The sequence below is a fragment of the Macrosteles quadrilineatus genome, unplaced genomic scaffold (genome assembly GCF_028750875.1).
Source record: "Macrosteles quadrilineatus isolate MER2022 unplaced genomic scaffold, UCM_ALF_1.0 Scaffold_9__3_contigs__length_116548681, whole genome shotgun sequence".
NCBI classification, from domain to species: Eukaryota; Metazoa; Arthropoda; class Insecta; order Hemiptera; family Cicadellidae; genus Macrosteles; species Macrosteles quadrilineatus.
Window position 1 is genome coordinate 73655934 of NW_026542602.1, and position 15138 is coordinate 73671071.

Genomic DNA, 15138 nt, shown 5'->3' on the forward strand with positions numbered 1-15138 from the left:
ATTTAATAAATAATAGTTACACTTATTTTATTCGAGCATTTTAAAATTTAATACAGTTTATTTGTAATAGTATAGTTAAACTCAATCACCAATGCTATTTTGGAATTCCACCAAATAGCTAAACATTTATTTGAAGGCTTTTCTTTTTTGTTGAGAGTTGCCCAAAAGAATATTTAACGTGCCAGTTTCCCCCAAGAGAAATGAACTTTTACAGAATTTTACTCTTTTCCCTAGAGGACAAGCCTTTTCTTATTCTTTCTCAAAACCATTACAAACTTAACATCGCTTAAAAATAACAGTTTAATTAGTTGAAGATGTTTGAATCAATTATTATTTCTAACTAATAAGGAAAACACATGATATTGTAGTTTTCAATCGTTTATTTTGTTCCCAAAACTATTAATTTTGAGTTTAATATTTTTTTAATATTTTGTAGAATGTAATTACGAAAAATGAGGGTAAACCTGAGGTTTTGGACATAAAATGATTTGCTACAAATTAATCCCGATGACCACCATAGATGATAGGATACAAAATAAATCTAATAATTAAAATTACACTTCTTTTAACAATTTTGAAGTATACATTTCCTAATCTAATTTAACCAACGCATTCTTTTTAAATTAATATTGTAATTTTTAAAAGAACCAAGTAACATCGCAATTAGGGTCGGTGAGATATCTTAGTATATAGACTGAAGAAATATTTCAAAAATTGATTATACTATTATCAAGATTTTGTAGGGAAACATACCAATAATACAAAAAAAATCAAAACAATTTTACAAGATTTAATTAAATACTAACCATTTCACTTTCGTTAGTTCGAGGCTTTCAGTCAATTCACCATAAGTGTATTTCGCTTATCTTATTATTGGATAAATCAAGTTTACAACAAGTTAAAGGCACTTAAGTTTATTAACTTTGACAAATTGAAAGCTATTAAGCAATTACGTCCAAAACTCAGTTATGTAATTATATTTCACAGATTTAAAGATTTAAGACAGTGTTGAAAATGGGTGTGATTAATATATCTATTACATTTAGTCTGCTATTTGTTTAGCATACAAACTAATTAAACAACTTTGAATGTTAACATGAGTTCATAATTAGTGAGATGAAAGTGTTTTACAGAATGTTTGGTTCATTTTCGATTCAGTAAACAAACAGGAGATAAGTAGTTTCCTATTACTTTGTACTATGCATTAAATACTCTAAAAACTCCAAATCACTTGGTGTGTCCATATTTATATTATATAACTAGCTTATGGCCGTCATTCTCTTTAAAATTATCAATCGCAAAACTGTCACGTTTTGTTACTCTGGTAATCAAATCCCAAAATATGTTTCACTGACCATATCCGTGTGGCAACCTCGAAGATGTTTATAATCAAAGCTTAGTGTTTGATGATGCGACTATTTATAGCAGCAAAAACAAACAATCTCCGTGTGCCAGTCTCAAAACAAACAGAGCACACCTCGCACTCATCTTTGCCTCAATACCGCTACACCTGGTCTTAGTGTGATGTGGCCTTCAGGAAAATAGTACTGGCCTTCGAAAAACGTAAAATGGATTTCAACAATTCAGATCATATCATGGACAAAAATAATTAAATATAGACCGTCAGCTGTGCTGCGGTTACCATAGGTTCTGGTACACACCGCTGGGAGTGCCATGTAGTTACGGCGTACGCGCTATGTAACTACACAGCGCTCCCAGTGGTGTGCGCCAGAACCTATGGTAACCATGGTAGCCACTGCACGGCTGACAGTCTATATTTAATTCTTTTTGTCTATGACCATATACACAGTTTATCTAAGGTTTTGCTGTTTGCCTTTAAAGATTTTATTTTTATTTGAACTAAGTGTACAATGCAGTTGTCAGCTTGCAATATTGAGCGGAGCAAACATATTAATCCAATACTTTTCCAGGGCTACTATATCTGTTTTACATAAATGGGGTGTCCGCTTTCATTATCCAAAGCCAATGCTAGATCTGGTTCACGTAAATTACGAAAAATTTAAATTCACTTAGGGAAAAGCCTTGTAGTTTCCAAAGTCAGTTCCAATTCATCTGGTCACATAAATGGTATTCCTACTTCCAGAATCCAAAGTAAAGTCAATGCAGAGAATTAGATGTACTGAAAAAACAGATTTCACTTTAAAAGTTGTATCAAGGAGCAATAATAGTAGGCTGATTAATTAAGATTATTTTTACTATTAAAAACAATGCCAAAGTTAATTCAATCAAATGTAAGTTTACATCAGTTAAATAAATCACTTACAAACAATAATATATTGTTATTTATTGTTGATTTTTCCTTTGTTCTATTGATTGTAACATTGTATTTGTGTGTTATAATTTGGATAACAGTTTGTTGATTATTTTCAAATGGCTCTGCCGTTGGTATGTATAAATAAATAAATAAAATAAATAAATAAATAATGGAACACACAAATGCAGTCGTATCCTTCACCATTAGAATATTTATCAACCACTATTAGACAGTCCTAAGGTAAATATGTTGTACAAAATCTAAGAAAACCAAGAGAAACTTTGGATAAAAAAAATTTCAGAGTTCATCTACTACATATAAGACATCTTCAGAACTACTGGTTTGGTATATATTCAATTATTGCAAAAGAGAGCTGATTTACTTGTATTTTAAAGCATAATATTCGTCTATCATACCTTCTTTATGAGGGCTACGTAAAAGATAACAGAGATATAATTAATAGCTATGTAAAGTAAAACATTTAGAGATAATGTTGAATAAAATTGTACTAGATGAACATATTGTAGATATCGTGGTCAGTGTAGGATTGAGGGATGACACACATTCAAAGCTCGTTTTTAAGTCCAAAAACCAGTGGTTCTGACGTCAGTCAAAACTGGTTAATGTTTCTGATGTACATAAAAATCTCTAATTCATTTTGTAAGTTGAATAATTTAATATTCAAACAATAGATTTAGCTAAATAACATACGTTGAGTAAGTATATTGTTTCGACTCTTCATACCCTAAATTAAGAAGTTTTTCTTTTACTATATTTCGCTATACACAAGCAACCTTGCAATTCTGTGACTGTGTGACTGTAGTTACATTAAGAAATGTTATACTCTTTATATGATCATCTATCTATACTACCATGACGATAAGTATGTAATACATAGAACACATGTGCTTAATACTTACAATGTTTTTAAAAATGTTTAACTTGGTATGACTCTTGTCAAACAGGAAAAAAAGGTAATTTATTTTCAAACACTGAACATATAGACATTGAATGACTCGACCTACATGAGATCCTGGATTACCACGTCTTCCAATAACAACATGCCATGTTAACTAACTCTGGCTGGCCTTGCAGCAATCGTTACTGTGTTCACAATTAAAATACGTTTCTAAAAATGGATATTTAAATCAAACAACTATGACGTGATTACAAGAGTGTCGTTTTCTGGATATTTTCCACTCTCTTCAAAAAATCATAAACTCTTCTATTATGTTTTTTTTAGTAATCTGTATATATTTTGGTTTTAATTAAACAATGTTATCTCATTGCAAGCTATATTTTACAACGAGTCCTTCATTCTTTATTTATAATATAAGAAACTTGTAATAGCTTTAAAATAGGGCAGTAAAAATTAAAACTCACTATACATTTACCAAACAGGGGCGGAGGATGTTTGATTGGATTCAGTTCATCAATCTTTCAACGTAAAATTTTAAACATTAATAGACTAAGTATGTCACTTAGAAGATATCACATGAGTCTTCCAAAATATTTTTCAGAATGAGTTCATTTACAGTTATGGTTATAAATTAAACGCATCATTTTGTGTAAATCGTTATCAAATATGTTATGTCGTTCAATTAGGGGGTTTTACGTTTTAAATTATTTTATCCTTACTTACCAAAAGCTTAAAACCTATTTTAATCATCATAATTGTTTCCAGATTGTTTTCAAGGAGTTCACTTTAAATATGAATATAGTTTTTTTTTTTTTGAACTTGATATCAGTGTTTCAAAGGAATTAAATGTCATAAACAAAATGAATTTGCACGAACATAGAGCAGAAATATAAGGTACAGGCGAAAATTATTTTTTACGAATATTCCCAAGACTGAATGTCCCTCGGAGCAATAACATTCCATTTTTCCAACCCAATAAGATTACATATTAATCTTTATTTATTTCAAATATATTCCTTAACTCTTTTATATATTTAAAATAATTATTGCTATTATAAGGCAAATGCTGAACCAAATAAAAATCCCCACGTCAAAAATAGCAATGTGTACGCATTCAGATCCGTATAAAACATAACAAAAAACGTTTTGTTTTTTAAGAAATTTACCTCACGTACCTCCTTTGTTTCGGATTAATAATAAATTGTATATTCATTTTTTGATAGTTATCACTAAGAAATAGGACTATAAATAACAGTAAAAACGTGTTAGTAGTATTCTTTAGAATTTTTTATATGTATTATAGCATTTTTGTTGACTTCTTTTTAGTATTAAAACCTAGGAAATAACTTGTTCCGAAATTGTAAATATTTGAAAACTTCCCGAGTAAAATATCTACTTCGTCTGCAATCAAATATAGTTCAGCCTAATACTATTTTAAAAACTAAAACATTAGGACTAAATGTTATTCTGTATTGAAAAATTAATAAGAATTATAAATTAATCCTAATAACGTACCTATAATGAATACGGTCCTATAACATACAATCAAGCCCCATAGAATTTAACCTAGACATATACTGCAAAGCAAATGTCAGTACCGAGATCGTGACGTCACATATCAAGTGACGGAAATTAACGTCATGAGTTAACATCCAACATGTAGCCTAACGTACCCAACATTACAATGCTAATTCACATACCTATGATCTCATGGAGACTATTGCCTGCATTGTCAATACTTAAGATTAATAGATTTCTTTCATGGTTTTTACATAGCATTAAATCAAACTATTTTTACCATAGTATTTACTTTATTCTCTAGTTATCTTTTAAGCTTATATTATATTGAAATACCCTACATTATTAATTATTGGTAGCAAAGACTATAAACTGAATTGTTACTTTTGAAAATTTATTATTGTAACTAAAAACTACCTGAAAAAATATATCGAATAACACTTGTAATAATACATTTACACTTATACTGTTGACTCACAAGACGGTAAAATACATAAAAGAAATTTCGTCTGGATTGGTTCTGATGATGAATTGTCCATTCGAAATTTATCACCACTTACCATCTTTCCCATGTATCTACTCTCTTGTGAGTCAACCGTATAAGTGTAAATATATTACTACAAGTGTTATCAGGCGTATTTTTTCAGGTAATTTAATAACACGTACAATGCTGATCAAGAAGTTATTTACTAAAAACGAGTCATATCTTTGAAGGCGTTGTGTTCTTAGTTGTAATCTTGTCGTTAAAATGGATGGAAATAGCAAGCTATAAAGGACAAGTATTTGTTTAGTAAGTTTAAGACTACTTAGCGAAATAGCCGGGCAATTATAGTTATTGCCTGGTAATTTAACGGTTACCAGTTTTGTCATAAAAACTTCAGAAGTCCAGAATGGTTGGAAACCAAATTAATTAATTATTGATTATTGGGCATTACTATTATATCACTATTCTTGTTCAGAAAGGCTTATTGATTGTCAGTATCAAAGCTACAAAATCATTCAACACATCATTCACTCTACTTGGATTTAATACGAACCATCTATTGCATGTCAACTAACGTGACGTGATCTACTTTATTCAATTTTTGGAAAAAAACTTATTAATACTGGTTGAAAATTAACAAAACTCACATTTTAACAGACCAATAAGCCACATAAGGAAACTTAATTAATTGCAATAGAATGAAAATATTTTAATAACTTACGTCCAAATTAATTCAACTTGCAAGTGTCATACAACATCCAACTGTGCCATCAATCCCTAAGATTTTGTGACACAATCACACACAAAGAAAAATTCTAGCCACTAATAAAAATATAAAAACTGTTAACTAATACTGGTTTTGTTCAGTCATTAATTACTTGTAGAATTGTTTTAAAGGTACTAGACCATATAAAATTTTTGTGTGAAAAATATTTATTATAGTAATTAAATAACTTCCATTTTATGATCGGAAATTGATTTATTGTTATTATTTTTTAAAGCTGTTAAATATATGCAAATATAATTATGGGATAGAAACATTTTTGGGATAAAGTTGATTTACTTTCTCTTTATATACTCCATTGAGAGCAAAAATCATTGTAAGCCTTTTTACAAGATTTCATTTAGTACTCTCGACCGTTTCTTGGAGTAAAGATGGAAAAATATTAAAATAAATTAATTGGATTACGAAAGTCTTGTATGAAAGTTTCATCGTTGGAATAGCATTTCGTAATCTGGCCTTCATACACTCAACGAAATTAATGTTTTTATACTAGTCAATTTGGAGAAGTAGTTTTCAACAAAAATAGTTTCGTAAGAGTTACACTTGAAAGTGATTGTAAATAAAAATATATTTCGTTTTAGTTTATTACTTGATTATCACTATTTATAAGCATGCTAATTAGATGAGCTAATAGGTATTAGCTGTGAGAACAATTAAGATTTTTCTTCTAGGATTTTTAAAAGATTCTTCATTCTTATATTTTATTTATTATTTATTATTATTTAGTATTTATTTGGGTTACCTTTTTAACGGCGTTATTGTTTGTTAAGGTTTGAAAACCAAGTAGGATTTCGATTTGTTTTTTTTTTTTTTGGATTTAATAGACCTATGTGCATAAAAACTAAATCTCACAGAAATCTCCTAGTAGAAATGTATGATTATGGAATGATAAATATTGGAATAAGGAGTGGTGTCATTGTTTACTATAGTGTTGTTAGCCTCCGGATCACTGATATCGTAATAAATAATGGTTTAAATACCTTATACTGTCAGAGTGATCCTGAAGTTTCCTTTTATTATTTTTCTTTAAAAAGCTTAAAGGATCCCTTTGACAGTATAACGTATTTAAACTATTATTTATTAGTGTACTATAGATTTTATAAGTTTAAGAATCACTCGTATTTTCACTAACTACATTGCCACAACACACATAATTAAAATATGTATTTTTAGGATAACAGACACCTGCACAAAAATGAAAGGTGGTAATAATGTTACTGCACCGTGATACAAAATTGAGACATTATAACTATCTAGCAAATACCCTACAGGTTAATAATTTATTTATTTTTTTTATAGAATCAAATAATGTGGACAATAATTAAGAACGTATTATTTCATTTTATAGATACGATGTATCGTAGCTTTATTCTGTGACTGTAGCTACGTGTCTTACAATTAACAGTTACATTAATTACAATGTACATTAATTTTACAAAAATTAACATTTTCCTTCAGTTTGTAAGTCTTTTTAATAAAACTAGTTTTCTAGTTTTATTTCTTACGTAAATTGTATTACCTCAATTATATTACTTAGGTTTATTAAGACTGTTTGTATTAGCCCAGCACACACTATGTTATTGTCTCAAGACTCCCAATGGATACGCCGTAATCAATTCTCGACCTGTCAACATCTTCAAAGGTAACCAAGTAAATATCGTTTGTGTAACCTTATTTTTTTTACAACAAATTTGAACTGTTTCCTATATAATGATAGTTGCACAACACTAACATTTATTAATACATTTTATTTGAAAAGAAACTCTCCTTTTTCTTATACTGTAGTAACTTCCTTCGTTGACTATTAAATACTTCGATTATAATTATTTTCGAAACAATCAATCAACGATTCGAAAACTGGGTTTCACTGATTGCAATTTTCTAGCTAGAGATGTTTTTTTAAGTGAGCTGGTTGACGTCATCTAAATTATTTAAGTCAGCGAATTTAATTTATTTAGATGATTAACTGAGTTGGAAGAATGTAAAGGAAGGTATATTTTTATCTTTATACATTGGTTAGTAGCAAACGAATTAGTCTTTTTATGTTCTAGGAACCCATAAAAGTTTTACGCACGGGTTGGCAGCTCCCTGAGAGGTTTCTCCATTAATGGTCAATTTACTTTTGCTATTCTTAGTCTTTTATAGATAAGCCATTTTCGAATATAATGGTTGGTAATGATATTTTCCATTAGATTTTATATCACCCTAAACTACTATATGATGATGAGGGTAATGTCCTGTCACAGTGTTATCTATTGTAACCTCAAATTTTATATCAGTGTAAAGAATTTCTAGTTTTTTTCGGATTAGGCCCTACCATGGAACAGATGATGGTGTCAATTAAATCACAGAAAACATACCGTAATATGTTTTCTGTGATTAAATGCACGTCAGAGATCTAGTGAGCAAATAAATTCTTTTATCTTACTTTTGTTCGGCAAAATTTAAGTACCACCGGAAAATAACATCTAATGTGAGTCTTAGTTTAATCAAAACTCTATTAACCTCTATATAAACTCTATATAACATTTTAATAATGCGGACACATTGGGGTTAGAAACATTGTTAAACATTATTAAAACAATAAAGTAAAAAAATGTTATTTTAATTTAAAACCTGTGTTCAAATTTTAAATAAAAGATTATTGTAAAATTTTTTAAACTTAAATAATAACTCGGGGAGCGAGATAGTCTAGTGGTAGAGCGCAGGACTTCGGTCACTGAGGTCCCGGGTTCAAATCCTGCCAAATCACCGATGGATTTTATGTAAGTTATTATGCCACACCCTCTAGGTCCAGCCTGAATTAATGTGTAAAACGATATTCTAGGACAAAACAATTGAGTAACTAATTTGGTGAGTGATTACTGTAACGTAAAATTCAAGTAGTCAATATTTTCTCTAGAATCCGGCTTAACTTTATAGGCATTTTATAAAAAAAACATGGAACGGGAGATGTAAACAAACCAAATATACGGTGGTCCTGTGGTAGAGTAATACAAGCCATTTTTCTCGGTTAGCTGCCAAACTGCGTGGACAGTCACAGCAAAGGTTAAAAATCCTAAATTTAATTAACTGTTCTAACATTGAATCATAATTGGATTCATCACCCACAAAGGTAAAAAATCCTATTATTGAAACAACAAAGGACAAATCATATATTTAATCCCCTCGAGATTGAAAATTGTTGCTTACAGTTTCCTTTTTACATGAATTCGAATTTGACTATGACTAAAACATTCTAATATCCATTATAGGCTACTTTCTTGCCAAATGGTATTTTCAATAGTCATCAATATATTAATAGGCAAACATGTTTTTGAAAACCTCTTTTCTCAGCTCGTGTGTATCGTAGGAAAAATCTACCCATACTGTTAAAAAGATATTTTAACTTAGATGTGCAGAATCCCTTTGTAAATTAAAATAGGCTCAAAAATTAAACAAAAATGGATTTAAAATAACAAAAATGATCATGTGCCTTATGATTTGCCATGCTGGTGACAAAATAACAACGAAATATAAACGGTTAATCAAAACAAATGGAAGAAATTCCAATCACATGTTTTATTTACAGCCTGGGTTGAAAATAGATAACTATGTAAATTACATATTTTTGGACGAGTTTTCGACCACTGAACGACCTCTAGTAGATATAAATCAGACACATATGTGGTTTACACTTATTATTCATTGGTATGTTTGTATAGTAGATATAAACCTGTATTAATATATTTAATTGTATATCTTATGAGTATATCTAAATACTATACAATCCGATGTGTAACTGACTGGGGATACAAATTCTAGACCACTTCTAGATGAGCTAGAGACTTGAAATTTTCGGTGGTTGTAGGTCTAGTGCCCAAACCACCCATAAAATTCCAAAAAGTCGCATTTTCAAATTTTAACCCCCCCAAAAATTCGAATTCCCCCCCATGTTATTCTTATGGGGAATAACATTAAAAATGGCCGACTTTCGTGTTCCCATCTGAACCACTTAGAAACGTGCTAGAGACTTCAAATTTGCGTAGTATTGTAGTAAAAGATCTTACATTACCGGTGGAATATGCAAAAGTCCCATTTTCAAATTTTAACCCACCCAAAAATCCAAAACGGCGGACCTCTGAAAACGAAAAAACACTTTTTTTTCAACCGGATGTAGCTCGAAAACGGTAAGAGCTAGAAAAGATTTGACAGTATATTCAGGAACAGGAATTAAATTTTCTACAAAACCCTCTTAGGCGTTTTCAGAAAATCGCACTCCTTAAGCTTCAAAAAACGCCCTACTTTCAAAATTTTGTAAATTTTTTTCAAATTTTTATCGGTTTTTGCTATGTTTTCGTACCTAAATAATTATTTTTTGCAAATATTATTAATGTTTCGTATTCTCCTTAGTTTACTTTACATTTCACCCTTTACATGTATTTTCGTAACTTTACTCCTTGACCCCCAAAAACTTAATTTTAATGTGAAAATTTGATTGGTTTTTACCGGTTTTACCAGCCCCATGTTATCCTTATGGAGAATAGCTATGTAATTTTAATACTTTGGTATGCTCATCTGATTAGTTTAGAAACGTTCTAAAGACTTTAAATTTTTGTAGTATTGCAGTATGGGATCATCCGTTAATGGTGGAATTTGCAAAAATGCCTTTTAAAAATTTTAACCCCCAAAAAAATCCAAAATGGTAGACGTATAAAAACGAAAAAACACGGTTTTTAATACCGACTATAACTAAAAAACGGTAATAGCTAGCAAAAATTTGAAAGAATCTTCATGAACAGGAATTAAATTTCCTACAAGACACTATTACGCGTTTTTAGAAAATCGCACTCCTTCACCTAAAAAAAAGCCCCACTTTCAAATTTTGGTAAATTTTCTTCAAATTTTTAACGGTTTTTGATAATTTTTCGTACATAAAAAATTTTTTCTTCAAATATTATTAATGTTTCGTACTCTCCTTAGTTTACTTTACATTTCACCCTTCACATGTTTTTTCGTAACTTTACTCCTTGACCCCCAAAACGCGTAGGTCAGTAACGCTGTATAGTCATTTGGTTCTCGCTCTAATTTTTGCTAATGGATTTGGCTACCCATGATTAAGTTTCACTGTCACTTCTTCCTATTTATTGGACTTGTTATTTTGGCGATTTTGCTGCAATTTTCTGTAAGCATGGAATTCTCTTGCGTTGCTGCTGGGTCGTTCCACCAGGGAGATCCCAGATTTACCGAGAGCAACAACGCTCAATGCATGGCAAATGCAACCTGTGCCCTCGCATGGCAAGCATTCTGCGGCGGATTCAGTACCAACGCTATTGACGCTATACTCATGGCGGGCGATAGCTTGTATACACTATCTCGCCGTGAGCATAGCATCACTAACCGGTATCTGTTCCCTGAGGACCTCGCCAGGCACTTCGTGGTTGCACACCATCGTGTTACCATCGAAGAAATTTCTTGTGTTTGGGACGGGTTGTATCCGTTACGAAACGATGGCCTAGATGAGGTGACCTCTTCCTTGTCTTCGGTTTTGGAAGCAGCTATGCCCGGTGACTCCGTTGATAGCGGTTTTTTGTTTACGGGACAGTTGGTGACAGTCGCTTTTTGGCGTTTCCAAGGGCGGCTGTACCTCTTTGATTCCCACGCGGTAAACGAAAACCGTCGTCGAGACATTGATGAGGCGAGAAATAAGGCTAGGGTGTTCGTCTGTAATAGTTTTCGTTCTCTAGCTTCCCTCATTTTGGTGAATTCTGCGTTCGTCGGTGGGCAGTACTCCGTCACAAAAATAAAGTTTTCCGTCAACGAAACTCAAACTGTCCACACGGTCGACTGTTCGGACAATGACTTAACTCAGTTATCAGAATCTGCCTCTGAGACAGTTGTTCAGAAAACCAAATGTCCTGGTAGACCAAAAACAATAAAGCGTGGTCGTCCAAAGCTTTTAGACACGACCCGAGAAGAGCAAGTGGATGCGGCGAAGAAGAAGTATAGGGAGACGCACGCTGACAAACTCCGGGATGACAGTCAACGTTACACTCAAACCCACCCTGAGGTGCACCGAAAGGCTGTTCAGCAATACGACCTGCGTAATCCCGGTGCTTCTGCTGAGAGAGTTCAGATTTTTCGCCTGAAAAATCCGAAAATGTCTGAACTTCGCTATATGCCCGCATCACTTGCTCGGTCCGTAGTCAAAAATGGCCCCATGTCTGTTTGGAATGGGGAGCCACTCAATGAAATACAACCATACAAATTAAAAAAAGTCAGTCTCTGGGTTGACGACGTTTACAGATGTCGTCATTGCCAAGCACGGCTCTTCGAGGAGGAGAAGAATAGAAAGCAATGGTGCTGCGGGGAAGGAGCGTTCAATGTTCTCGACATTCCTCCGTTGCAAGAACGCTTTTATTCCGACCGTCTCTTCCTGGAAAGAGCCCGTGCGTACAACGACCTGTTTGCTTTCTGCGCGCTCGAAGTGTCAGGCGGGTATCGTCATCCCAGTGGTCTTTCTTTTTTCAAGATCGAGGGAAGAATGTACCACCAGGTCTACAATCTGGACGCCCCAGGACAAAAGTTCACCACTCGTTCTGGGAACGTTCAGTTTGTGAATCGGTCCCGCCTGTATATTGACGATGGCGAAGAGCGCCGTAACATTGCGATGGGTAGATCGCTTGATACCGAGATCATCGACGGTATTGCTGATTTCCTGTCTAGGGAAAATCCTTACATTGAGCATTACCGTCGATTGAGCAACGAGCCTTCCGTAACAGCTCACTTGGCTTTTCAAGTAACAAGCAGGTCTACCCATGGCCCTGTTCTCGGTGATCGGCAAACAGGCGTCGAAGTGCACGCCGTGCTCAGCAATGATGAAAACGACACTGAGCCCCGGAGACTGACTATATGGAAATCCGGTTCCGATAGACCTACATTTATTGATCTTTTACACCCCCTAATGGAACCTTTCCAATATCCCCTACTTTACCCGCAAGGCACTGTGGGATGGCACGTTGGCCGCCTTGATAACAAGGGTGCCAAACTGACTCAATTTAAGTACTCGCGGTGCCTCCTACTTTCTGAACCTCGCTTCTCTCACCTAGGCCGTCTCTCACAAGCTTGGCAGGTTGAGATGTTCGCGAGGTACGAGGAGGAGAAACTGCGTTACATTAAGTTTACGCAGCTGAAGAACACCGATAGTGCCTTGCGGGTGGGGCCGGTTGACGAGATTCGGAATGCACAGCAGGTCTTGAACGACATCGCTCGTGATGAAACCGTCCAAGGCGAGGGTGGGGTGCAGGCAGGAAAAGTCTACCTCCCAAGTTCGTTCACCGGGGGGCCCAGGTACATGAAAGTAAAATACGAAGACGCTATGGCAATCGTATCGCGCCTGGGTTCCCCCACTTTCTTTTTGACGTTTACTTACAACGCGACTTGGGAGGAAAACAAGAAAGCTTGCCCTCGTGGAGGTACTCGCAGTGACCCTAGCACTGCTTGCAGAGTTTTTAGGATCAAACTTCTGGAACTTCTCCGAGACCTGCGCAGCGGAGCAATGTTTGGACGCTCTGTCTATATCGTCTACGTCATCGAGATGCAAATGAGGGGCCTTCCTCACGCCCACATTGTATTCAAGATTGACGGCGACGGACCAGTTCAGGCGTCCGAAATTGACTCCATCATCCGCGCGGATATTCCCTCGGAAGAAGAGGCCGGAGGCCGACTGAGAAAGTTGGTCCTCAAACACATGATCCACGGTCCATGTGGTAATGATCATAGGACTGACTTTCTCTGTTGGGACTCTGCAAAGGGTTACTGCACCAAATACTTCCCTAAGCCCTGCTGTGAAACCACCCACGTCGACGAGAGGGGATTCGTCCAGTACAAGCGAGATTATACCAATCGGGGGACAATTGTATCACGCAATAAGAACATTATCGTACATGACGGTTGGGTTGTGCCTTATAATCCCGCACTGATGTTGAAATACGAGGCTCACATCAATTTGGAGCTGGCGTCTACTCGCCGCGTGATTAAGTACCTCTTCAAATATCTTATGAAGGGAGGATCTCTCCAGAACGTCACAGTTACTCCCTTCAGTAAGCAAGATGATGAGGTACAGCATTACGTGACGAAGAGAATGGTGGGTGCCAGTGACGCGTGCTGGCGTTTATTAAACTTTCCAGTATCAGAATCTGAGCCGGCTGTTGAATGTCTTCCCGTCCATCTGGAGGGCAAGCAGTCCGTCCTGTTTAGACCTGGCCAACTGGCAGAGGCAGCCGCTAGGAACAGCTCCAAACTCACCATCTACTTTGACCGGCCTCGTATTTCACTGTTTGACGACCTGACTTATCAGGGGTTCTATGAAACGTTTGTGGTTCATGTCAAGCGCCCAAAAACTGCGGAGATATACGAGCACCCCGATGGCGTCCATTTTATCACTGCCCGACAGCGTGGCGAGAAGGTGTGCAGACTGTTTTGGGTCTCACCGAGCAGGACAGAACAGTATTACCTGCGTATCCTGCTTATGACTGTATCTTGCCGTGGTTATGCCGACCTCCTGTCCCGCGGTGGACCAAACTGCCGCACTTTTCAAGGGGTCGCGCGGCATCTTGGCTTGGTGCAAGACGAACAGGAGTACCACTACGCACTGCGCGAGGCCGCCACTTTCATGACTGGCCCGAGACTTCGTTCTTTCTTTGTGATCCTCTGCAACATGGGGGCTCCTGCAGCTCTCCTGTGGGATGCTTTCCGTGATTCCATCTGCGAGGACCACATAGAGCGTAATCCTCTCGATGTTGAACTGGCCTACAAGCTAGGTCTCATCGATATTGATCGGAGTCTTCGTCGGCAGGGTTCTTGCGTCGCAGATCATGGCCTCCCCGATGTACACGATGACACGACGGAGTTGGGCAGAGAACTGCTCTTACATGGTGAAAATCAACAGAGAGTGTTTGTGGAGGAGTGGGTGCCAAAGCTCTCTGAAGATCAAAACCGCGTATTTGAGTACGTTACCTCCGTTCTCAATGCCCCTGCCAGCGGAACGTCGTCGAAAATCATTTTTCTTGACGGCCCGGGAGGCTATGGGAAGACCACTCTGATTCGTGTCGTGTCATTCTCGCATACGTGAGAGGTTGTCGTCAGGTTGCACTGGCAGTCGCTAGCTCTGGGATCGC

The 15138-nt window shown here is 35.4% G+C and overlaps 2 protein-coding genes across 4 annotated transcripts in view; one reads left to right on the forward strand and one right to left on the reverse strand.

The window, feature by feature from the left end:
• The window catches only part of LOC129004136 (calcitonin gene-related peptide type 1 receptor), a 235507-nt gene that overhangs the window by 189189 nt on the left and 31180 nt on the right, over positions 1–15138 (reverse strand). The gene's annotated exons all lie outside the window — the stretch shown is intronic.
• On the forward strand, positions 11151–15092 carry LOC129003576 (uncharacterized). Its single transcript, XM_054431873.1, has one exon. It carries the CDS (start codon positions 11151–11153, stop codon positions 15090–15092), a length of 3942 nt encoding a protein of 1313 aa, XP_054287848.1.

Excerpts from the sequence above, each read along its gene's own strand:
- LOC129003576 (XM_054431873.1), top strand. The coding sequence starts at position 11,151 with ATGGAATTCTCTTGCGTTGCTGCTGGGTCGTTCCACCAGGGAGATCCC.